The sequence below is a fragment of the Aphelocoma coerulescens genome, chromosome 17 (assembly GCF_041296385.1).
Source record: "Aphelocoma coerulescens isolate FSJ_1873_10779 chromosome 17, UR_Acoe_1.0, whole genome shotgun sequence".
NCBI classification, from domain to species: Eukaryota; Metazoa; Chordata; class Aves; order Passeriformes; family Corvidae; genus Aphelocoma; species Aphelocoma coerulescens.
The window spans coordinates 8,567,866-8,593,714 of NC_091030.1; the positions used below are offsets into that span (position 1 = coordinate 8,567,866).

At 43.2% G+C, this 25,849-nt stretch overlaps 1 protein-coding gene across 1 annotated transcript; it reads left to right on the plus strand.

The window, feature by feature from the left end:
- Nucleotides 1-401: 401 nt before the first annotated feature.
- CCDC187 (coiled-coil domain containing 187) lies at nucleotides 402-25,252 on the plus strand. Its single transcript, XM_069032163.1, has 18 exons — nucleotides 402-654; nucleotides 1,096-1,195; nucleotides 5,644-5,819; nucleotides 11,390-11,487; nucleotides 11,871-11,981; nucleotides 12,280-12,383; nucleotides 12,892-13,022; nucleotides 13,514-13,638; nucleotides 13,762-13,949; nucleotides 15,025-15,112; nucleotides 15,879-16,099; nucleotides 18,178-18,361; nucleotides 18,549-18,696; nucleotides 19,435-21,740; nucleotides 22,431-22,772; nucleotides 23,116-23,262; nucleotides 23,713-23,838; nucleotides 24,122-25,252. The coding sequence occupies exons 1-18, from the start codon at nucleotides 402-404 to the stop codon at nucleotides 24,305-24,307; spliced, it is 5,034 nt and encodes a 1,677-aa protein (XP_068888264.1). The 3' UTR covers nucleotides 24,308-25,252.
- Nucleotides 25,253-25,849: the final 597 nt, after the last annotated feature.

Consider the following 25,849-nt stretch of genomic DNA (forward strand, 5'->3'; position numbering starts at 1 on the left):
CACCTAAAAAAGGTGAGGCATCAGATCCTGCAGCACCACTGGAATCCCAGTGCTGGTTTCTCCGTCCTCTGAAATGTGAAGACTTGAGGGACTGCTCTCCCCCAGCTCTGCATTCACCTCCTCTGAGCTTTTCTGTTCCTCAGAAAGATGCAAAACCTTCCTCCAAGGACTCATCTTTTGGACTTCCTCCCCACAGAAGCAAGCAGGATCGAGTGAGAACCATTCATAGTCTGTCCAAGGAACTTGCAGAAAAGATTGACATAGCAAGGGAGAGGCTGAGTGCAGCAAGCTGGGTTAAAGACTCTGCTGACAAACAATCAACAGACACAACTCTGGACCTTTACAGTGAGCCTCCTTCTGCCCGAGGACCTGAGACTTCCAGGGATGAGCAAGACAGGACAATGACTGTACAAATGCTTCTGGACACCACAGATCCTGATGTGCTACATGTGGCATCCCATAGGGAATGCCATGGACTGGGCAGGATTGGCCTGGTGGGCAGCACTGAGGGAGCAACAGCCCTGGGCAGACAGAAGGAAATGCCAGCTCCTTTGCCTGGTGGGAATGCTGAGAGGGAAGAATTGCCATGGATCACTCATAGAACAGGACAGAGGCACCTCAGCTCTGCAGGAGACCTGAGGAACACATTGCAAGGTAAATCCTTTTGACGTGACACAACAGGGATGCTCAGGTGCCACTGCCCAAGTCTTCCAAAGCTACAAGCAAGGGTTAGGCTTCATCTCCCCTTGGCTATTTATTGGAAGTGTTGTGTCTTGGAAAATCCCTGAGCAGTCGCTCTCCTAGGTTTTACTTTCCTCCCCTCTCCTTACACCTGTGAAAGTACATCTCTTAATTTTATCTGTGGCTTTGCCATCAAGTTTGGACATGTCACTTCACCTTCTGGTGCCTAGGCTTTACCAGAAATAAAAGAATTATAAACCTAACCCCACATAGTTAAAAACCTGTGGATAAGAAGAGCTGTATGGAAGTGAAGTGCTCACACATAAGTAGGCAGTGAATAGATGCCAAAGCTTGGGCCATTTCATTTCTACGAAGAGCATATTTATTAAATGTCTTCATTTGTCTTTTAAAAAGGCTTCTCTGTGCATGAGGGCTCCAAGGTGGACATAAGTCTGTGGCATGATAAGCCAACAACCAGCCCAGCCTCTCCAGCTCACAGATTCCCCGCTAGAAGGTAAACAAAGCCGGATATTTTATTCTCTGCTAAATGCGCCTCATGCACATGTATTTAAAATAAGGAGCACCAATTCAGCTTGGAGCCAGACTCAGGGTAGTGGGTCTTCTAGGCTTCACTTTCCTCTCATTGCATCTGTGAAATGACATTTCATAATTTTATCTGCAGCTTTGCCACTGATTTTGGACACATCACTTCCCCTTCTGCTGCCTAGGCTTTTCCAGAAGTAAGAAAGGAAATGTAAACCCAACCCCATGTAGCTGGAAAACTGTGGATAACAGAGCTGGATATATTATCCTCTGCTAAATGTGCCACACAGACTTAAAATAAATAGCGGGGATGGTGAGTTCCCTGGGGCTGGTGGATCCCCGGGAGCAGTCGGTGGATCCCGGGTCCGGTGGGGTCCTTAGGAGCAGTGGTTTCCCCGGGTCCGGTCGGTGCATCCCGGGTCCCGTGGGTTCCCGGGAGCAGTGGTTTCCCTGGGAACGGTGGATCCCGGGAGCGGCGGATCCCCGGGCCCGAGCGCTGGATCCCGGCTCCGGCGATGCCCCGGGCGCGCTGCCATGCCGCTCTCTCGCCACCGGAGGGCGACGGTGGCCGCGGGCACGGAGCGAGCGCCCGGGTCAAGCTGCCCCGGCCTCCTTCGGGCGGGGATTAATTACAAAATTAACTTCGTGTGATTGCTTTCACTCGCTTTGCTGCCACTAAAAGAGGGTGAAGGGTTCCCGTCACTGCAGCTCTGTGGGTTGTGTGCGTGCCGAGCAACACCTGCTCACACACAGCACCTTTCCTTGGACAGCACATGTGCGATTGTTGTGGAAAATTGGTTTGGGAACAGGAAGTGTAGAACCAAGGATTACGTTAATGTAGGTTGTTTTCAGCCTACGTTAATTAAATATTTAATGGAGACAGCAGTCGAGAGAAACCCCTTTGAATTTGTCCTGACTTAGAGAGCAAACTGCCCCAGGTGGGTCTTCTCTGGTGACCAGGGGACCATGAAGGGACAAACATTAACTGCAGGTCAGAGTGTGTCCGTGCCCAGCCAAAGAGAAGGACAAAGCCAGAGTCCCCACAGAGGCCACAGGACTTTGCAGAGACGTCTCCCCCAAGAGAATAAATCCCCTGAGCCCTGGAAGATTAAATATGACCTGGACAGGCATTACCAAAGAAAGGACATATGTGCAGCAAACTGGCCAGCACATCCCCCAGTGTCCCGCTCAGAGACAAGGATGGGGAGTTGGTGCTGTGGGGTCCTGCCCAGGCAGGAACGGTCCGGCTCTGCTCCATGGGCACTCTGATGGTGCTTGGGAGTGAGCTGGCTGTGCCGAACTACCTGCAGCTAAACTTCTCTAGTGGGAAAAGGAGTGGTTTTTCTCTTTTTAACTGAAGGTGGGATATTAGGCCCAGCATTCTTTTCAAGAAGACTGTTTACAGCTTTACAGCGCAAAGCAAACATGAGGAAAATGAAAATTGGAAAGGTAAGTCCAGACAGATGAGCTTACCAAAGTTAGGAGGAGTAATTACTGGAATTACTGAGAGTTAAACCCCTGTTCTTTGTGCACAACCACCACACTCACAAAGGCTGGGCTGATTTCTGCTCCGAGAGATCAGTTGCAAGGATTATGGAGCTGTTCTGTCACAGAAGATGGCAAATGTATAAAACATGAGCGCTAGGCGCTGAGAGTGTGCAGTAGAGAGAGTCAGAGCTGTGTCTGCACTGCACCTTGGGGAGCACAGCCCAGCAGCCGTGGGGTCCATCACTCTTGTCCTGACACAACCCAAATTCACAGGAATGGATGGTAGGTGCAGGACCCCCTGGGCCCAACAGGAACAGCCCCCCAGCTGTAAGGGACAAGCATCAAACCAAGGAGAAATAAGACAGATTGCACTGATCTGTTGAACAATGCAATTACTGAGAAAGCAAAGCAGACAGAGTCAAAAAGTCCTCAGAGCATCCCTGAAAAAACACCAATAAAACCTCTCAAACAATAAATCACAACCCTCTTGCAAGTGCTGCTTCAAAAGATGAGGAGAGCTACTTGCAGATAAAATATCGTTGTATTTAGAGATTAGAAGTGGAAAGTGTGGCTGTATTGTGAATGACTCCAAACTCATCTCCTGGTGGGCTGAGGGCTCCCTGTGATGCAGCAGCAGTGGCAGTGAGGGGACAACATAAAGGAAAGACCACCCCATGCCTAACCCTTCCTTAGCTACTGGTAAAGGAGATAATTAATACAAAGGCTCAGAGTAAAAGCCTGTCTTTTGTCCTCAGCTTTTATTTGCATATAATCTAGAGTCTAATTTTGCACCTCTGCTGAAGCTTGGACACTCCTGAACTTGATCTGGTATCAACTGATTCACTACAGATCAGATCAGACAGAAAGCCACCTGACAAAGGTGCACCAGGGTGCTCTAAGGAGGTGACTGACGAACTTTGCAGGGCCGGAATTTCTCCTGCTCCAGGAACATTTGCACTGCGAGTGCATGCATTCTCTGTGGGGAGTGTTAGCAGGCAGTGAAGGGAGCCTGTCTCTTGACTTGCACACAAAACTTCACAGGCTGTGCTAACAGGAGGGGTCAGTGCTGTGTTCTCAGTCTTGTAAACCTGTTTCTGTAGAGCTCTCCTTGATGTAGCTGGAGCTGGGTTAGAAGATGGGATGGTAAAAGCAGCTGAGTTGGGTCTGTGATCTGACTTCCACTGCTAAGGAGTTAGGAGTCCACATTTGACTACAACAGACCAAGAACTGTCTCTCTCAAGAGCTGATCTGAACAAAGCCACCTGTTAAAACTGACTGTGTGCCCGCCTCATTCACAAATACAAAGCACCCAGCGCTCCAAACCCAGCGCTCTTGAGCATGACCTTTTCCACAGCCAGTTCCAACAGCACAGTTTGCTGTTTACATGTTTAATTATAGCCCTGAAAACAGCGGCTCATGTTCATGCACGAAATCCCGCAGGTGCCTGTTTCCATAAGAAATGTTCCCATTTCATGCCTGGCTGCTCTGCCATCCGCAGGGGCGGCTGGCGGAGATTTGTTGCTGATGCAAATGACTCACTGATGGGAATTCTCCAAACCGCCAGAAAACGTGTGGGCAATTCCATCTTATTTTGTTTCAGTTACCTTTATAAGTGGCTACATTCTCAAGAGTCAAAAAAATCATACCATTTTTGTTGTAAGTTCAGATTTGAAAGTGCTCTGGGGGGCCTGAAGGGCAGAGGGTGATGGCTGGAGAGTCACCTGTTGGATCACGGCTCTGCCTCCTCCTGTGGACCCAGCAACACCTCTTTTGTGCAAACCCAAAGAGCCTCATCTGGCAGTTGTGGTGGTTTATGCAGAGCTGGTTGTGTCTGGAGGGCAGGCGTTGCTGTGTAAACCCAGTATTTTCTGTAGAATCCGCATTGATTTCCACCGATGCCCTTGCCAGGACACAGACCCAAACAGAAGTAGGCATTTCCCAAGAGCCAAAGAAAACAATGCCTAAACAACCATCACAACACAAATGCAGAGACAAAACTCAGCGCGTTTAACCAATGAATATCACAACTGCTTTTTAAGAAATCCCTGTTTCCTCTGTTCTCTCTCTCTCATCCACCTTTGCTCCCACTTTCTGAAGAATACATCCAAGACGCGTTAGTGGAAGCTGTACTAATCGTTTTAGCAGTTTCTGGGTCATGAAAAACAAAGAAAAGCTTATTAATGAGAAAAATGAAATAAGATTTCCCTAAGCTGATTGCCGATAAAAAAAAAAAATTCCACATTCATTTTTCCGTATAAAAAAGAAAACATCTGTCACCATTTCAGTGTCTCAGTGCTCCCGCATGTGGTTCAGCTGAGGCTTGATCAATAAATGCCCATTTTCACACCTTCTTTCTTAATCTTTTTAGTTAAGCTCAGATAGTTACAGACCAAAACAAAGTAAAATCAGTTAGCTGAGGTCTTCGTCTGCGGGACTTGGTGCTGACATTGTTTTGAAATATTAAAATATATATATCACTCCCAGATTTTAGCTGCTCAGCATAAGTCCCAGAAACACTGGAACAGAGCTCAGTACTTTGTGTTTCTAAACAGATTTCTTTGCCAAGGTTCAGAGCTGGATTGTGCAACCAAGTCCCAACAATGGCACAGATTGTACAATACAGCCCTCATAAATTAAGCTTTCACATTGCAAGGTTGTTGTTTCTGTTTGCCACCAGCTTGAAAAATACCCAGCTCCTTCAGAGCAGTAATTAGAGTAGGTAACAATGATTGTTGTTAGCTTTCCTGACAGCATCAAGGTACAAGACAGGAGATTTTGTACGTTGGCAGGTATGACTTCTCAGGGAGCCTTTTGTTTCCATTTAACAAAATGTAACAGTTCTGTTAAAATGAAAGAACTTTTGTTTTTTAGTTCAAAAGATTGCTTTATACACATCTCAAAAACTTAGCAATTGTTGTTACCTTGACACAGCCCGCAGGGAGAACTCACAGCACGGAGGGATCACTATGGATGTGAGACTACTTTGAAAGTTCAGAACCAAGAGGAAATGGCCAACCAGTCTCGTGGAGAGAGCCTGAGGATCTGGGACAGCCTGAGCTTCCAGCCCTCTGCCACTCTGAGCACTGACAGCTTTGAGCAGGACTTGGGTAAGGTGGCATCTCCCAGAGGGACACTCAGTGCCCTCCCAAGGTACTTCTTGTGCTGTGGCAATAGAATGAACAGTCCCTCAGTGCAACAGAATTCTTGCTAATGGCTCTGGCTAGGGCTGAAAAATCTTCTGGGGTGAGGGGAGATTTCAAATAGATGGTTCTGTTCCAGATTTTGAAGGTGAAAAAGGGGTACATGAAAAATTGTCTTCTCAACATTCATGTACAATCTAAGAGATTAGATGAAATTATTATTAAAATTGCATAAAATGCAATAAAAACTCTTTGCCTTTTCCATGCTGTGCTGTCACAGGTGTGAATTCAGCTCACAGTGACAGCTACAGATGGAACAAACCCCATTTGGCTCAGAGACATTTTCCAGCACCTCCCAGCATCATCTGAAGGTCTCGGGGAGCCTTACAATTAACTCTTCATAATTACCCCATCTGAGCAGTGTGGGATATTGTCCTCCTTGGACAGCAAGAGACATCAAGGCACGGGACGTGGGCAGGATGCAGGGGGAACGGAGGGATGTGCTGCAGGGTGCTCAGGGCTGGCCAGGGTGCAGGACATCGCCACTTCTGCCCGGAGCAAAGGTTTGCACGGAAACAAGGGAAAGTTTGTGGCCGAAGGGGTTAAAAGCCGACCAGTAGCGTGCCGACCGCTCTGTCTGAAGAGATCTCTGCCTGCTCCCACCAAACACGAGCAGATGGTGCATTGTTTTAAGGGCTTTTCCGAGACAAAAGAACAAGATCAGATAACCTTTCCTCAAAGAGGGTACTTACAAAAAGCCTTTGCTCTTATTAAGGATTCTTCATTGTTTTCCTCACAATATTTTATACATAATATTGGATTTTGGGGTGGTGGAGAAGCCAGCATTGTTCACTGTGCTTCTCCCTACCCCCAGGGACCTCAGACGATTGGGCATCTCAGACGATTGGGCAGCAAGGCTGTTGTCTGAAGTGTTTTTCCCTAAGCGAAAGACAACCTATTTATTTACTATTAATAACTAAGGGCCCCAATTCTGCAAGACCCAGCCATCCACTATTCACCACAGAAACAACAGGAGCTGCTACCTCGTGTCTCTGCCAGGAGAAACCTTCCCCTTCCTTGAGTATTTGCAGGAGCTGGGAAGTATTTGCTGGACTGGGAAGCAGCACTCCCACCACGGCCCTGCTGCTGCACAGGAGGCACAGAAGTGTCGTGGTGGACACAATGTGGGTTTGAAATATGGGTCACAAGTGGGTCTGTCACCACCCTGAGCAGGGACGGGGCATTCAGACTCGAGGCTGCATTGTCTGCTCGGAGGCATCGCCCAGCAGTTTGGCTCTGTCCTTTCACGGGACACAGAAGTCACCGTGCACACGCAGCATAATGAGGTGTAATTCTACAACTGCTGCCAAATGCACATATTTACCTTCCAGAGGGACACATGTCACCTGACCCCCCACTGCTGTGCCAGAGAAAGATTTTCTGTAGTAGACATACTTGGCAAAATAACAAAATTCATTTTAAACATCTCAAAGCAGACAGAAGAAGATATTCACAAAATATTTGTATCTGTTTACTGCCTGGGGTAAAACAGTGAACTTGTCCTGAATTGTTGAATTTTCTTTTTACACACAGCCAGTATAAAATCCAGAATTGCAAATCCTATAAGCACATGCTGGGGTGAACAAAAATTGTCTCCACAGGTAGCACTGGGAACTATTTCACATTGCTCTTATATGAATTTCTCATCAGTTTAGGCACAAAACTTGGTATAACCAATGAGCTGATAAGGAAGAGATTTGTATATTACACCAGTGTGTAAAATCTTTCTGTCATTCCTGCCAAACCACCAGGTCTCTCCCACAGGGAGCTGAGGAGATGAGCTATACTCTCCTTGCTATGTCACCGTGTCCTCTGAATACAGCCCACAGTACCCAAATTTCTGTATTTCTATTAAATAAATAATTAGATGATTTCAAAAAAATAGAACACTTTGCCTGTGCCCCTTCCTACAGTCTAGGGAATGATCTTTGAGCCAGACTGGACTGAATGAGCCAGAAGTCTCATTTCATCAGACATGACTTTTTGTTTCCTTTTTTTTTTTTTTTTTTTTTTTTTTTGTATTTGAGAGATAGCAAAATTTAAGCTCAAATTAATTGTTAAAAAAGTATTTTCTAAATGTTGAAGCTTAAGCACGGTGACTGCTTCCAAGTAATTTGCATTAGGAAAGTGAATTTAATTTTTCCCATTGTTCTTAAAATGCAGAATTTTAACCTGAACTACAAGGGAAATACATTTACATGTATCATCTTTCCCCTAAAGTTCTGATTGACTTATTTTCTCATATCACTAGAGGGAGCTGCCTTCTTGCTTCTGGAAGAGGGAGAAATTATTAAATTAGTGGAATCAGCACAGAAGTGTATCAGCACGGCTTCAGCTAATTGTGGTCTGATGGAGAGCATTGAGCTAAGGCAGTTTTTCGTGTTCCCTCCCAAATCCTAGGCTGTGTTTTGTATTTCCCACAGCTCCACTGAGCTCCAGTCTCCCTTCCAGCACCTCTGGAGTTGTCTGCAATGATGGTGTCATTGACTGAGAGAGTTTAGAATAATTGATGAGGAACAGAAGGAGCATTCCACGGAAATTCAGGATTCTGGTTAGGTCCAGGTTCAGGCCCAGCTCTGTTGCTATCCTGAGCCAGGAGTTGTCCTGCAGCTCTGTGTGAGAAGGGGCAGCAGCAGGGTGAGGCACTGCCATGTGCTGCAACATCTGGCTGGAAGCTGAACTCGGGCCAGCCCTCCACACCAGAGGATTTACATAAACACAAAATACGCAGAGCACAGGAGCAGCACAGGCCACCTTAATCCCCTTGTTTGGTAAGCAGCCACTCTTCAGTGGCAAGTGGGATACCAGACGTGTTTAGAGAGGAGAGAAGGACCTGATTCAGCAGCTGTGGAAATACAGATTCTCCGAGGTTCTCTAGAGCACAGATCAGCCCATGGATTTCCTGAGGGAACAGGCAGAGCCTTCACATTTCAAGTCTCTTGCTTGGGGATCGCTCTTGGCTCACAGGTCTTGCTGAAGAAGAGCCAAAGTGCCTGTGCTGCATTTCTCAGCTCTGATCAGGAGTTACCAAACCTCTTTTCTTCCCCTCTTTTACCTGTCATCATTGCAGCTCCTTTCCTGCACATTGAGTGCTGAATTCCTGGGTGGGATTTCAACTTATCTGAAGATCATCCTGAAATAATAAAGCAATTGAGCTAACACAGTAATTTTGGACAGGGGAAGGACTGCCTGAATGGGGGCAAATGGGGAAATTCCTTCTGGATCTGCTGCTCCACTCCACAGCAGCATTTCAGGACAATTTACACCCCATATTCGTACACCTCCAGCAATAATGCAGCCAAAGTTGTGCTTACAGCTAAAGTTGCAAGTATGTATTTTTATAATAACTGGGTTGGTCTGATTGCTGACATGGGCGGAAAGAGAAAAAGCTGTCCTTGAGTAAAGCAGCAGTAAATGCTTCTGCCTTGCTTCAAGTGATTAGAAAAATGAGACTTTTAGCCTGGCTTTTTTAATTATATGTCAGGGAGATTCTACAGGGCTTTGCTGAGATTCTGCAGGTGCAGCGGAAAGTGATTTAATAAATAGCATTTTTTTCACAAGGCTGAGTGTATGCACATTGAAGCTATCTGGGTAGGCAGTAAATGCCATTCATCATCACCTAAAAGGACGTGAAGTTTAGCCAGATGGTATTTTCTTTAATGCACAATGTTGCAACACAAGAAATGCATCTGGAAATAGCCACAATTAGGAAAATTACATTCAAAATGAAGGAAAAGAGATCAGAGCAAACTTTTTAATCACTTTGAGGTCAGTAACACTGGTTGGGCTTTGGGCAGCACAACAGCATTGTTCAGTTTGAGGCACAACTTGAAAATATTTGTTAGGTTTTAAATTATATCCTAATACATGATCATATTTCTCACTGGCCCAGATATTAGTATTAAAAGCTACTCAGACAACTTAGCTTGTAACTCTTTTTTTCTTTTTTATAGAATGACCTTATTTGTTAGTATTGAAGGAGCTTTTGAAAGTGTTGTCTGTGGACCCATGGAAGAATTGTTCACTTGTATTTTTCTTCTATGACATTGCTTAAAACCACTAATAAAACTCCCCTGTACAAAAACCAGCTCTTTCATCCACTCCATTGTACAAAATTGCACAAAATCATCTCTAGTAACTATCAGCATTAAAGACCCTGATGCAGTCCTCAAAATTAGAAAGATTGGCTAAAATCAAAAAGCTTTCTGTAAGGGTGAACCCATAATTTGGCATGTCTAGATAATTTAGTATGATTTTGCCTTTTCAAACCACCCTTCAAAACCAGGAAATGCCCATTACGAAAGTAAAGGATGAGATTTCCATCCAGTCTCTTGACTCTGAAAAGGAGAGGGTTAAGAGAAGCCTCCTATAGTACCACTGTAGGAGGAAAGTGAAATCTGCAATCAAGCTGTTTATAAAAACTGAGCAGCATTCTAATAGAAAATCTGCACCAGGCTCAAAGATTTAATATTTTATTTCACTCACACCCACATAAACACAAAACCCATCCTGGCATGCAAACAAGCCCACATCTCCGCTCCTTCTGTGTTAAAGACCCTTCAGTCTGCAAAGCAAAAACAAACTCTGCATGTCACGGGCTTATCCTGCACCATGGGGTAATTTGGATTCAGGTGACCTGGATAGAGATTTTATCTCAAGTTTCCAAGCCAAACCTATTTCTATTTATGACACACACTTCAATTCTTTTATGACTCTGGTTGCTGTGACAGTGGCACAGCACAGAATAAACACACAACCTGTTTGCATAAGCTGAGCAATTCATCTGAGAAGCTCAAGCAGCCAAGAACATTTCACTGGTAAACATAATATCAGCTGCACTGTCACACACAGGCAGGGGAGGTACAATGAGGAAGTAGCAGTGAAATAAGTGCACCTGGAACAGGAAGGAAAACGTCCCCACTCAAAAATGAAAGCTTTTTTCCAGGGGTTTGTGTCCTCCTGTGACAAAAGAGAAGAATCAGCCTGCATCCCAAAACAGATGGAGGGGACACGCAGGATGCTGCTCGAGTTCCCAAAGAAGTGACTTTTGTCACTTGGGAAACCTTGTCACAAGGTTGGGAAGCTTTTCTTTTGTACCCAGTGGCTCTGATCCTGTTAGTGCAGCAAAGGAGAAGTGGGACCAAGAGTGACAATAACCCACACTCTGAAATTCAGGCTTAGAACAGGAATTATTCCTCACTCCTTCTCTCTCCTGGCACGAACCCTCAAGTCCTGCCTTTTCCCAATACTTGCAGGACTCTGTGCTGACACATTTCCTGACAGGGTGTAGGACTGGCATTTCCCTTCTACACTTATGACAGAAGAAGTAAATGTATGCAGAGAAGTTATTTCAGGAATAAAGGCAGATGTCAGATTTGGGAGGCTTCCAAAAATAGGCCCAGGGAGGATTTGAAAGGAAAATGCAGTTAGGAACAATGTACACGTTCCCATTGTGATGGCCCCCTAAACTCCTGCAGGTGAGGGAGACCTTGGCCACCCAGAGCTGGAAGAGAAACACAGGAGCCATCTGGACATTTTGAGGCAAACCTCCCTACTACTGGCTCACAAACTGAAGGTCAGTGGGAAACCTGTGTAAGGAGCAAAGGGAATTCCAGTCCTGCTCTCCCAGGTAAAAAGGTGCTCCCTATCCCCAGATTTGGGTATGCTTAGGCCATAATCAGTTGGCATCAGCTGATCTGAGTCAGGTTTATAAACCCCATGGACTATAAAGGTGAGGTGCCAGCCCTAATTTGCTGTTTGGAGACCTCAGTATAGCCCTGGTGGGTAAGGAGATGTTGCTGTACTGCAGCCAAAGCAGCGTTCATGCTGCTTGCCCAGGGCAGCAGGATGTGACAGAAACTGGCTGTGCAGCTCCTGTCCTGCCCTTTGCCCCCCAGCTCTCAGGTGTTGTGTCACCTGGTAAAGATATCATTTATAATGTGTCATTTCCTAACACAGCTTCATCAGCTCCAGCAGAAACAGCAGCTTATGGTGCTGAGGGAGAAAGCAAAGCAAGAGGTTCAGGAAAGCCACAGGTTTTTGAGGGACCTGCTGCAGCACAGTTCAGAGGTAAGTTATGATTTCACATCCTGCGTCAACACCTCTAGGCCTCAACTCTCATGAGAGCAGTTCTAAATGCACAGCAATTTGTGAGCTGTTGTTCCACCTTACCTTCATATACCCACACAGTTTTCTCCCTGGGAGTAGTATCCAGCCCATTAATTAATCCAGCTCTTTAGGAACTGTTGGCACAGGAAAAGCATTATCTACAACCAGGTGCTTTCCCAAGAAGATGAGGAAAAAAAGGCTTAAATGTTGTGCCTTTCAAATAGATCACTGAGGTGTGTGACAATTTCTGTGTGTGCAGGAGAGCAGGAATTCCAGAGGCAGTGATCCTTCTGTGACAAGAGTGTACCACGCAGAGCAGACACAGAGAGGACACTGGTTGGAAGGTGACCTTGCTGCTGGCAGGTACAGGAGGCAGGGTACAGTGAGACACTCCAAGGATTTGGCCTGTGGTTTGCCTATGTGAATATTTTGGGGCACTAAAGTAATTCCAATATAGTCTTTTTACTGTGATTTATGCCCAAACTACAGTACTAACACTTTTGCAATGTTTTGGGAGATTTTGTATTTTTTAAAAAGTAAGAACCCCTCTCAAACGTGTGTGAAAAGTATCATTTTCTTCATTTTGCTTTACCATCATATCATTGATGTGAATTAGAATATTGTATGTGCACTTTTTTATGTTCATTTAAAGTGGTATAAAGACATGAGAATTGGTTCCAGGGTCTTATCGATGCAATTACCAGAAAGGCACCTTTGCACAGGTAAAACTTTCAGTGTCACATAAAAATGAGCGGCATTCTGGTTTGAAAAAGATTCAGTCTCTGTCACAGAGGACTTGGCTAGGAAAGCTAGGAATTGAAATTGTATCTCTGACTGCAATAAGAAAGCATTTCCTTTTTCTTACCTTCAGTAATCAAGAGATGGGTTCACTGAGACACTCTGCATTGAAGATAGAAAGAGATCACAGTCCAGTGGATCCTAAAATAGTGGGAGAAAGAAAACCTCGAGGAGGAGGTTCATATTGCTCAGTGCTTCAAGGAGGTGAACATGAAACTTAAGGATTTGGTGATATTGAGAAAATGCCCCATTTAACCTGGCCTGGAACACAATTTTCTAACTAATTTTGAAAATTTTGACCTAAATACTTATGTTTATTGTGCATATTTAAACCACAGCCACCTTCCTCTGCACTCCTGGCCCATCTAAGCAAATCATGTTGGGAGCTGAGAGTTATTTACCCTACTGATGGGCCTATTCTTTAATTTTTACCTGTTCATCAAGATTTGACTTATATGGAAGTTTATTGTCCATACCTTGCTCCTGGCAGTGAACAGCTGTGGGGTGGCTCCTCTGGCTCCTGCTGAGAGTAGTGCACATGCCTAGCTGACAAGTATTTGCCAAAGGCACCTTGAGTTCAGGAACGGATGTTAACTTGTACTGTGGGAGTCATTTTTTGGGTCTCTTTTTTTTCATTCTGTTTCAAATATTTTATTTTTGGTGATGTTAATTCTTTGCCTTGGGATCCCTGCCAGCAGATCACAGGCAGTCACTGCACAGCCACCACACCTTGAATCTGTTGCCACCTCAGGTGAATCTCTCCCACGGGGAGACCTGGGACTCTGGAGAGAACAGTGGCCAGGCCAGCTCCAACAGCCAGGTAACACCAGCTCTCGAAATAGTCTGAAGGGCGTTTCTTTCTCTGGGTTGGTGGGTTTTTTTGGTTTTAGTCCCTCTATCCAACTGTTCACCCAATGACGCCAATGCTCTGCTCTGTCCCCAGTGGAGCGCAGCTCTTCCACCCTTCGGAGGCTCCAGCACCTTCCATGGTTCCAGCCTGGCTGTGGTGGAGCAGTGCCTGAGGGGAGAGGAGCTGCGGGCTCGGCACCAGGCAGTGCTCCTGCAGCTCCGGAGAAGGGCTCTGCGGGCCAGGGCCAGGGCCGAGCTGGCCTGGCTGGGCCACCGGAGACGGTGAGGGGCACGGGGGGCAGCACCGGCAGAGGCCTGCTCGGCCGGGACAGGTTTTCCTCCTTTCAGGGGAAGACAACAAATGTAAAATCTTCTTAAGAAGCAAGTAAAGCATGAAGAGAGGAAAGGAGCCTGCATGGTTTTAGTGTCTTCAGAACAGAGTTGAGCTTCTATTGCAGCCTCCTCTGGGGTGGTTGTGTGAGGCACCAACTGGCTGAGGTGCCCTCAGGGATGGCCAGTGAGTGTGTCCCTCAGCACTGACCGGGCTGAGGTGCCCACAGGGATGGACAGTGAGTGTGTCCCTCAGCACTGACCAGGCTGAGGTGCCCTCAGGGATGGACAGTGAGTGTGTCCCTCAGCACTGACCAGGCTGAGGTGCCCTCAGGGATGGCCAGTGAGTGTGTCCCTCAGCACTGACCGGGCTGAGGTGCCCGCAGGGATGGACAGTGAGTGTGTCCCTCAGCACTGACCGGGCTGAGGTGCCCTCAGGGATGGACAGTGAGTGTGTCCCTCAGCACTGACCGGGCTGAGGTGCCCGCAGGGATGGACAGTGAGTGTGTCCCTCAGCACTGACCAGGCTGAGGTGCCCTCAGGGATGGACAGTGAGTGTGTCCCTGAGCACTGACCGGGCTGAGGTGCCCGCAGGGATGGCCAGTGAGTGTGTCCCTCAGCACTGACCAGGCTGAGGTGCCCTCAGGGATTCCCAGTGAGTGTGTCCCTCAGCACTGACCAGGCTGAGGTGCCCTCAGGGATGGCCAGTGAGTGTGTCCCTCAGCACTGACCAGGCTGAGGTGCCCTCAGGGATGGACAGTGAGTGTGTCCCTCAGCACTGACCAGGCTTAGACACTGTGTGGAAGCCCCCAGGGGAGGGTGTCTCTCCAAAGAGCTCAGGAGACTCCAGTTGCTTCAGGAGCGGTCCAGGCACCAAAGAGTGGTGAGATGCCCTCTGAGTGTATCAGAACTTTCTGCAGAGCCTTCCATACCTATAGCTGCTTTGAGAGGAGCTTTGCTCCCATCCCTGGTGTAAATTCAAGGTGTTTAATTATCTGACTGTGATTCTCATCCTTCTGATCTCCAGTGTTCTGGAAAACCTGCAGGATAGTACTGGAGCCTCTGCTGTGGCAGCAAAGCAGCACAAAATCCTGACGGAGCTGAAACGGGAGCAGGTAATGCTGCAGTGAGAGGAGCTGGGATTCATCTCATATCCACAGGGAGGATGCAGCACAGGGAGGTGTCTGGAACTGCTGGATCAAGTGGGGTTTGCGTTTAAAAAAAATTAAAAATCACTTTGCATCCATAATTCTGCATGTTTCCTACATTCAGTGAGGTGGGTTTTGTGCCAAAGTCAGCAGTCTGTATATCTTGGATAAAAGAAAACATCTTTTTTTTTCTTCTGCTACCTCAGTGTTATTGTGGATTTTTCTATTTATGCCATAACATAACAGGTCATATAATGTAGGTTTCCACTGATTTATGCTTGTGATGTTGAAATATATTAAATTAATCTGACAGCTAATTTTATAGTCTCGGTTATTCCACTATGCAGGGTTCATAATTACACTTGGTAGTCAGAAAATTTCTGTCCTGCTCCTTATGTAGTGCAAGCATCTCCTTTAAGCAAAGGAATTCCTTGTGTGAACTACAAGCACCCTGTAGTTTTGAATGATCTGAAGACAATTCATTTTTAAAGGTCTCAGCTCTTGACATCCCATCAAAATACCCCTTTACCTGTCATCAGTTTTCACAGGTGAAACCCCAGGTGAAAAATAAAACTGCAAATTCTTTTATAAAAAAGGAAGAAACCTACATATTGAATTTTCAGGGTATTTTGGGATTAATAGTGCCCTATGTTAAGAAACATTATGCATATTTTTAAGTAGATCTCTGTTTTCTTAACTCTGTTATGCTCCTTTCTTTCTCTGCTTTGTGTAGGCAGAAATCCAGAACCTGCAAAACATCCACAAGGCAGCCCATCGAGAAAGGAAGCTTTTGTTAAAGCAGCAGAGAGAAATCTTAATGATGCAGCACTTAACAGCACAACTCCAGGAAAAGCTGCACACTTTGGCTGGGAAGCAAGAGGCTACAAAGTCACAGTCAGGGAGTAAAGAGAGTTGTGTCCAGCTAAAGAATAAGCAGAGCAAGAAATACGAGGGGTAAGTAAAACCTTTCTCAGTGATTGCTGAAGATAAGACCCAGTCCAGTGGAGAAGATGGAGACAGGTATGTCCTACATAGTTGTGTGAGCTTTAGATATTCCAAAGAGGGAGTTTATGATGATAAATTTGGAAAACTTCTGTGTTCAAGCAGTTGATAAATTGAGTTCACTGCTTATCATTCTGTCCCAAGTGGTGAGTTCCTCAGGGCACCTTTAATGATGCCACACAACTGCTAATGATAGTTCATGTTTTCATGGTGGCTTTTAACTACAAACCCAAACCACTTTGCAACTATACATTAATTAGGCTTCACAATACCCATATGAAATGAGTAGAAATGTATTGATTTAATTGGTGAAATTCACTCCTTTGTCATCGTCTGGCTCTGAGCCTCTGTGTCACTCAGCCCCTCAGAGCATATTTGTGCTTCACTGAGGATTTAGCCAAAGAAGGGTTTTGTAATACATAGGGCTAAATTTGCTGCTTAAACTGAAGCATGGAGGTGTCATGTAAAATGCCTACAGTGAGATATAGTTCAGGAGTTCAGTCAGACTGAGAAATCACCATCCTCCTGTTCCCTAGGAGCTGTATCCCCTTCATCCCTGTCTGCTTTCCACTGGGCTGGAAGAGCTGAGCAGTGTGAATGAGAACCCCACCGTATCCACTCTGCTCAGAACAAAAACCTGGTTTCCTTCAGGAAGAGAAAAAGCAGTTAAAGACAATATATTTATCTATATGAATTAAAACCCCCTTTCATTCAGTGTTACCCAGAGCTTTAGCAGGGTGGTGAGTCAGGTTTGTGCATTTACTTAAGTCCCCACAGGGAAAGGCTTTCAAATAAATCCCTGCATGGAACTGATCTATAATTCATGGTGTTATTGATTACAAGTCAGAGAAATCTTTAAAAGGTTTCTTGGCTGTGCTTTCACTTCTTATTACTGACAAGGCTGCTCATAGGAGAACAGTGAATATTGGTGTCAGTCTGGAGCAGCCAGGGGCTGGTGGAACCCAAATGTACCCAAATTCTGGCTGATTGTCCATAGATCTCTGTCCTGTGTAGGAGTGCACAGTGGTAGTTATGCTATTTATCCATCTGCATGGGTGTGTTCATATTTTATACTGATCAGGAACCAAGTTAATAAGCAGGGCTGTAAGGGGATGGAAAGGATTGGGAAATACTTTTAAAACTGAAAGCAAGTGGAATAATAAATTACCAACATGCAGAAAAAGCTGCTGGTTTGGGGTTCTGTTAATGAATGTTGAATACTAGAAATAAGGGATACAGAAACTTGTGATTATTGTAAATGTACAAACTTTTAACTAAGAATTGGGGATATATATTCTGAATTAGGATATTCATTTTGAAGTCCTTAAACATCAGTGGTGGGGAATACTACATAGGTTTCCTTTAAAGATAAAAAATTAAAATACCTTTAAAAAGTATTAATAGGGATAAAAGTAAAAACAAGTCAGAAAACAAAAAAAAACCTACATGTTTTTTTTTCCTGGACAGAATAACTTACTCAACTCTCTATTTTAGAACTGTACCTCTAATGGAAAATCCTGAGTATGAATCATGTTGCCTTGTGCTTCTGCAGTAAGAGGAACACTCAAATTCACCATCACAATCAGTATCTGATGTCCCAAATGTAAAGTTGTGATGCAATATTTAAAGTGAAAAATTTAATGAAAACTATTGAAATCTGGTGTGCTATAATTGATTGGAAATTAAGAAGGCAAACAGGTTCAAAGCTTGACCTCGGTTTTGCTTTTTAAGTGCTGATGATTTTTTCAGTCTCCTCCTATTCTTGTCTATGCAGATTAGAAAACTGATTATATAAAATACAGGATCAAGTGAGAGGGAGGAGAATGGAGAAATAAATACTCTATTCAGAGTGTTTCTGGCTTTACTCATTTGCTGGTTTGAAAACGTGTATGTGAACATTCTAGAGATAGTCATGGCAAATCCATAGGAAATCAATAAAGGTACAAATTAAATGCTTCTGGTTGTGCTTCACTAACTTGGAAACACAAAACCAACTCCCAGTCATTAATTCCTTGTCTAACTGTTTACAGCTTTTCTACTGAGAACAAGGAGTTACTGGTAGAACACCAGAAACAGCTGGAGGAGTCCCCCGGTTTGGAGCAGTCCCTTAGTGCTCAGGATAAAATTTTCTTACCTCTGGAACCTACAAATTCAGCTGGAATGGGACCTATAGCCACACTCATTACAATAGAAGACAAAAAGGGTGCATTTCTGGTAAGGATCACCTCTGGAATTACATTAATGCCGAAAGAAAGCGTATCCCAGGTTATATTTGCCTTAAGATAGGACCAACACAAGACTCATTTGGCAGTTTTAGGAAGTCAAAATAAGCCTTGTGTGTTGGTTATGTGCACTTTTTCCTTAAGACATTAACTCTGTCTCCTAAATATTCACATTCTAGGAACCTGTGCTGGAGGAAAAGGCACTTCTTTCAAACCCAAACACTGATCCTAAAGATAATGAAGAGTACCCAGTAAAAGGCCTGGGGATCCTTCCTACTTGGTGTAACTTATGCCTGGTTCAGGCAGAAAATACTCTTGAAGGAACAGGTCAATCATATTTAATGCTATTATGTCCAATCTGTTTCAACCACTTCAATCAAACTTTAATCCAGACAGAAAGAGAGACAATCTTCTCATTTATTACCAAAGTGTCTTGCTCACTATAGCCAATGTATAAATCACTGCTGGGCAAGATGGTGGGGATGTCTCGGAGGTTTATTAAGAGATATGATTATACTGCTTCCCCAGAACAAAATCATAACTTACTCTGATTGTGTCATTAACAATTTACCCTCTTTTGAGGCAGTTTTTCAAGAATTTAGGGATGTTCTTTTTAAAAGAACATAGATCACTTGAAGATAGACTTGGACAGGACATGCTGGAGTTATTTTTGTTTCCAGGTTTTATCCTCAGTTCATATTTCTTACTCTCAGTAGGACAGGTAAAAAATAAAACTGTCTGTTTATATATGAGTCAGTTATATCATTTACATAGTTCTGGATATGCATAATCTCTGTAATATAAATATTTACATATTGTGGCAATATTTCCTGTTTCTGTCATTTTTCTAATGAACTGTCTTTCTGCATTTCATAAAATCATAGAATATCCTGATTTGGAAGGGACCCACAAGGATCATAAAGTCCAACTCCTAATTTACTCCTAGATATCATAGTGAGGAGCACTATAGATTTTTGTATCCCAAGTGATATATCAGCAACCTCTTCTATAAAATATTTTTTATAAAATGATGATTTTAAAAACAAATTCTTTTAAATGTTCCAGTTAAAGAAGTGGAAGTGCTTGTCTCTTCTGAGATCCATCAGGTGGATGCCAGTCAATGTTTGAAGCATTTGGACCATATTTCTCATGAAGCTTCTGATGAAGAACTAAATTTAAAAGCATATTCTGAAGGATTAAATTCCACTGAATCATCATCCAAGTCAAACAGCTTCTTTTTGAAATGTGAAAGTGCCAAATCAGGCTCTTCACCCCCAGCACTTCAGAAAGTGTCTGCAGTCGACATCTCGAGCAGTTCCATTTCAGACCTGGTATTAGAGCTGAAACATGGAGAGGACACAGATGTCAGTGTCCCAGAAGAGTTTGTCTGTGACAGTGGGGATGTGTTTGCTAATCTCTCAGAAGATATGCCAATAGCAATAAGCAGTGGAAAGGAGACATCACCTAGTGACAAACACAATGAGCATGGGCTGCCTGAAGATGACAGAACTGAGACTTCATCCCTCTCTCAGAAATACCCTGGAGATGCATTGGATCGTGGCTGCACTGATCACTTGCTTTCCTTCATTCCAGCAGACGAAGCAAATGCCTCCAGAACTGAGTCAGCACATTCCTCCCAGTCTGAAAACCCTTCTGAGGGAACGGCTGAGCCACATCGGGGTGTCTCACAAAGCTGCAGCAGAAACAAACCCTGTTCTCAGGAGATCCCCAAACTGGGGAATGATGCAGCTGCCAGCCCTTCATGCACTGATGCAACCTCCACTAGTGATAAGAGTCTCCCTCCAACTGATGAGGCTATCTTGTCGGAAATACTTTGTCCTCTGGATGAAGTATTGTCCTCTGGAAGTGCTGACTTGCTGTCCTCTAACAAAAAGGATTTGTCATTTCCAAGTGAAGATCTTCCTCCTCCCCCTTTAGGTGCAGATGCAATGAAAAATGGTGATCCTGCCTCTGGCATGGGTGATTTCCCATCTCCACCGGAACAAATGACAGGCTCAGAGTCTAGTCAGGGCCTGGCTGAAGATACATCACTGAAAATGGATGCATTACCCCCATTACCTGATAACATTGTGCCTGAAGAATTTCCCCATCTCAGTATAGAGACAAGTGGTGCTTTTTCAACTCAGGATGGTCGTCTCTCAGAACAATCTACATTTCCAGCCCTTTCTAGCTGTCTATCAGAACACCAGCATGGAAAACAGGAGATGCCTTTGCAGCATTTGGAGTTTCTGCCTGTGTCAAATACAGATTCTTCTGGTGGCAGTAAAAGTCCTGAATTCCCAATGAAACAATGCAAAACGTATGTAAAGCTGCCCAATGCTGAGGAGGACAGTGATGACCCATTATCATCATTTGAAATTGGGGACAGAGTGTTGGTAAAGCAGAGCCAGCCTGGAACTCTGATGTTCAAAGGCCAGGCTCATTTTGGCAGAGGCCATTGGGCTGGTGTTGCACTGGACAAAGCTGAAGGTGACAATGCTGGAACTTATGAAGGGGTGAAGTATTTTGAGTGTGCTCAGCACTGTGGGGTCTTTGTCAGATCTGATGAGATTTCAGATCTGTTGGGGGCTAACAAAAATAGTTCCAGTTATATGGGGGATGAAGAAGACTCTGACTCCTTCTATGATGATGATGACTCCCTCAAAGGAGACTGCAAATATTCTGAAGATGTTGAGCAGAGAATGGAGTTTGCAGAGGAGAAAGCAGAAGACACAAACAGTGCAGCAGGTTTGGAAGTGAAAGAAAACCAATCTAGGTTACACAGTGCCTTGCTGTCTGGAAAAAGGCAAAAGTTTCCCCATTCCAACCAGTGTAACTGTAATGAATTCCTCTGTCAAAATAACTTAATGTGCTTGGGATCAGATAACGAAAAAACAGAACTGGCACAAATAAAACAAAGGATATTTGCAGATGCTCTTTCAAAGAAAAGCAAGACAGATGAGGTAAACACAAGCAAAAATATTTGTTGCTTGGTAGAGGATCAGAAAAGAATTAAACTTGCTGATGATATTGCAAGTGAACTCAGTAAAAAACTTCTGTTTGACATTTTAATTGCATTTTCTGAAACAGCTCAACACAAATATAAAAGTGCCTTTGAAAAAGACATGATGAATTATAGCCAAGGCCTAAAGCAAGAAGACAATCAGAAAGTGTTTCTCCTCAAAGAAAAATTAGTTGCTGCCTTATCTGAACCATCAGCAAAGGTTTCTGATGTTTCACGGGGTGATTTTGATACGCTTTGCATTCATGGTTGTCACCCAGTAACAGACAGAATTGTAACTAAATTCATAGACGATGCAGTTAAAGAATATAAGAAGATTAAAAGAAAACACAGATCAAAAGCAGACAAGGTACTTCACTTATCTCCAGAACTTTCTCCAACTACTATGCCTGTAAGTACAGGAGGAATGTTTTTATTTCAAGTGTTGCCCCTGAGGCTGGGTCTACAGAGGCAAGAATTTGTGTGGCCCAGTTTTTCATCATCCATATAAATTATATCATGTGGATGTTAGGAACCAGATTGCTCAGTTCATGTGACCCATTCCTCACTTAGGGAATTATCCTGTAGCCAATGGATAGCACGTGTATTGTCCAAACAAAGAAAATGGGGCTTCTTTATTGGAATTTGTCAATTGTCAAAACTGATAAATCTGCAAAGACTTCAATTTTTATAACTTCAGAGCAAAACTGGACCCTTGTCAGCTCATCTGCCTGACTCCTTTCTAGCCCCTGGCTGTGAGAAAATTGCTTTGAGGGTGGTAGTGGGGAGAGCAGTTCCACATTTAGAGCAAAAATGTTGCAAATGACGAAAATTTTCATGGAACTCCAGAACTGTAATTCTTTCAATTCTGAACTCTGCCAAATACAGTTAAAATAAGTTTGGGGCTTTTTTTAATAATACATCAGTAAGCCTTTCTTTGAGCCCATGAATAAGATGGTTTTAAGTGTAACCTTGATCAGTTGCTAATAATCTCAATACCTCTAAAAATTGTGGGAAAATGTGGAAGATGTCATCTGGCTTTTCTTTGTCTCTCTTGAAGCTCCTTTTAAAAATCCTTGATGCTGGTGTTTTTGGAAGCTCTGAAGATTTTGATCAGCCTAATTCTGACCAAAATGTGCTGGTGAGACAAACACAAAAGCAGTACTTGTACAAATTAGACCAGTGGCACTCAGCTCCTTGGAAGAAAACTGTGGAAGTTCCTCTTGTGATACCACATAACAGTTCTTATGTTAAGAATTTGTCTGCATATGCTGTGGAAGAATTATGGACCCCAGAGAACATAAATTCAAATTTCAGGAACATCAATGTGCCAAAGTACTTTGAATATAATGATCTCCCAGGGAATGATTTGGAAGCAGAAAGCAAGAGGATGTATAATCAGGTATTTTTAAATCACTAACTGTTAATTAATGCTTCTAGTGTTCTGTAGGCTGACTCATATTAGCTAATATTTAATATTATTCCAGCTGCTAACACTAAATATAGCTAAAGGGACACTGAAAGCTACTACCAGGAGTATTTTGCAATTTGCTGCAGAATAATTCCAGTTGAATAAATGTCCTTGCAGAGAATCCAGACTTTTGCCAGTGTTCCACCATAAGACCTTGGACACCTGACCCAGTGTCTGGTTTGGGTCTGTTCAGGAAAAGCCAAGTTCCATGGAATGCTGTAGACCAGGAGAATCCAGGTCTCCTGACTTCAATGTCCTGCTGAGTTTGTTACAGGTTATATTTGATTTGAGCCGGGAGTTGCTGCGTGCAGAAGATCAAGTGACTGCAAAGACAAATATGTTGCCATGGATGAAAAAAAAAGTGGGGTCCCACTGTTCCAGAAGGCATCTCTGCAAAAGGATGGATGTTAGTGATGTCAAGGTACGTTCTGGCAGTGTAAAGTACAGGAACAGGAATCACTGAAAAGAGCAGACACCGCAATGGCAAAAAGAAATGTGAGATTTGGTAGGATTAAGGCAGTGTAACTGAGGTGATGGGAGAAGAAAACAGCATTACTCTGAAATGCCTGAATAAACACAAGACTGAGCTAACTAGTGAAAATATTCCGTATGTGTGGAGTTAAGAATGGGAATGGGCCTTTAAACTCTCCTAATTATGACTAATTTGTGTGTAACCTCTAAAGTAATATTATGATTAAATTGTGTTGGTTGGCCAGTATTGATCAGCTACCTCTAGATCAGTTCCCTAAACTTTGGGATGTTTCTGCACTTAAAGCTGGATTTTCACACTGGCACCTGTCACTCATCTGGAGCTTTCACAGCACCAGAATTCTTATGAGGAGAGTTCTTTTCAGCCTTCTTTATTTTGTAGATGTTTGTTCAGGGTGAAATTAATAAAATAATGAACCTGGAAAAGAATGACTTAGAAATGAAAAGAAAATTCCTAAATATGACCAAGTATGGAAACTGTAAGAGAGACAGAGTGGACCTTATTCTGGTAAGCAGACTTTCCAATGGGGATTTGTTTATTTCCTCTAGATTTAAACAAGAAATTCTCAAACTTTTGTGAGAATCACATCTACTTAAATTAACTTCAGCACTTCAAATTACTGCCTTCCTTTTATTGAATTAATAACCCAGTATTTCCAGTTCTTGTGAGTGGTTTAAATTAAATAAATTAATGATGCATGTATAAAGTTGTTGGATTAGGTGCAGTGTCTCAGTACTTTTGTGAACCTCTTATTCTTGAAGTCAAAATTCCTTTCCATGTTATATTTTAGATTGAGGAGCTCCTCAAGGAAGAATCTCAGTGGACTTCCTATGGTGATGATGAATTCACAGTGAAGATGAGGATGACTGAAGCCATATTTGATAGTTTGATCCTTGACACAATCAGAGTTCTTAATAAGATTTATCTGAAAAAAACCTGTTTTAAAGGAGACTGTGCACCATCTTTTTTCTTTTAATATACTGTGGAACTGGTTAAAAGGAGCCTGGAGATGGCTTCAGAGAAGGTGGCACATGGAATGGCAGGACCTAGAGCCAAGCATTCAGGTTAAGTACCTACAATTTTATGTAAATGAGACAAAATACTGATGTAATGCACTTTAAACTGGAGGCTTTTCTATCAGCACCTTCAATTCCTGACAATTAGATATGTGCCTGTAATTGGGTTATTTATCATGCAGTGCATGTGAGCCCGCTGAATTTTTACAACATCCAAATGTGGGGTGCTGAGAATGTACTTTAATAGACAAAACAGAGGAAATCAATACTCCTTTTGTATTGGCAAAACTGGAAAAATCAACATTTTAACAAGGAAATGGAAGCATTTCCTCAATATGGTAGTTGTTCACTATGTTAATTGTTGTGGTCCCACCTATTTTGCATTGAGAAGACCAAATTTTTGTTAGTTCTTTTTTAAAATAAATACCGTGCAAATATTTCTTACTGGAATTCAGAAAGTGTTCATTATTGAATAATTGATTGAAAAGAGATCAGATTTTTTCCAGTCCCATTCATTCAGGGTGTCTTTCAAATAAAATTAAAATCAGGATAAATAAAGATATAAATTATATATAAACTTAGGATTTTAAAATACAATACTTAAAATCTGATTGGGGGAATAGAAAGACATTTTATGTTTGTATTTTTAAATACTGCTGGCTTAGTTGGTTTTGTACTTGTTTTCTGAATAAACAAAATAAGCCATCTGTATGATATTTTATTTATTTTCACTGAAATCAATTAGAATTGAAGATTATCTTGTACACACTGCTCTTCTCAGCAGTGAATGGGTGCACTTTTGTTTTGCTGGGTACATTACACCCTCCTCTGCTTGTTGCTATATGAACAGAAATAAAAAGGCAACTTCTGCCCCCAGCACATTTAACTGGTGATCTTATCCTATAGACTATTTTCATGTCTCTAGTGGTACATTTCCTTGTCTCTGTCTCATTGATTAGTTAATCCACATAAGTGACTTGTTTTCTTGTTGTCAATTTATAGCAGAATTTAACTCTTTTTTTTTTTTCCTCCTGGCCTTCCAGAGTGTTGGATACAATAACAAATCTATATATTGCAGTATTCCGGTTTTTCAATTTATTCTCACTCTGGTTTTGCAGCAGCAGCAGCCTCCTTCTGTTTGGAGTGAAAGCTATTAAAAATATCACTTAGATATGAATAAATAGCTGAAGGAGTTGTTTGATTTCAGCCTTATGTTACACCTGAGGCAGAGACCCATCACATTTGCAATGAGGAGTGTGAGTGAAGCCTGAACCCTCACACACTGCTCTGCAGGGAAGGACACAGCTATAAAGTATCTCCTGCTGATGAGAATAAGAAGTGTGTTCACAGAACATGTCAGACATGTTTAATATCCCCCACCATTCTGTGTTCAAAACCTGAGATTCTGGCACCCAGATATATTGACCTGTTCACTTGGTGGCAAGGCTTCAATATCAAGATTACTCTCCTTCAAGGTCTAATATTTTGTTTGCCTTGGGTTT

Coding starts and splice junctions, on each gene's coding strand:
- CCDC187 (XM_069032163.1), top strand. CDS start 402: ATGACTGTACAAATGCTTCTGGACACCACAGATCCTGATGTGCTACAT. Junction 13,950..15,024: donor TGGCTGGGCCACCGGAGACG/GTGAGGGGCACG, acceptor TCTGATCTCCAG/TGTTCTGGAAAACCTGCAGG. Junction 16,100..18,177: donor CAGAGCAAGAAATACGAGGG/GTAAGTAAAACC, acceptor AACTGTTTACAG/CTTTTCTACTGAGAACAAGG.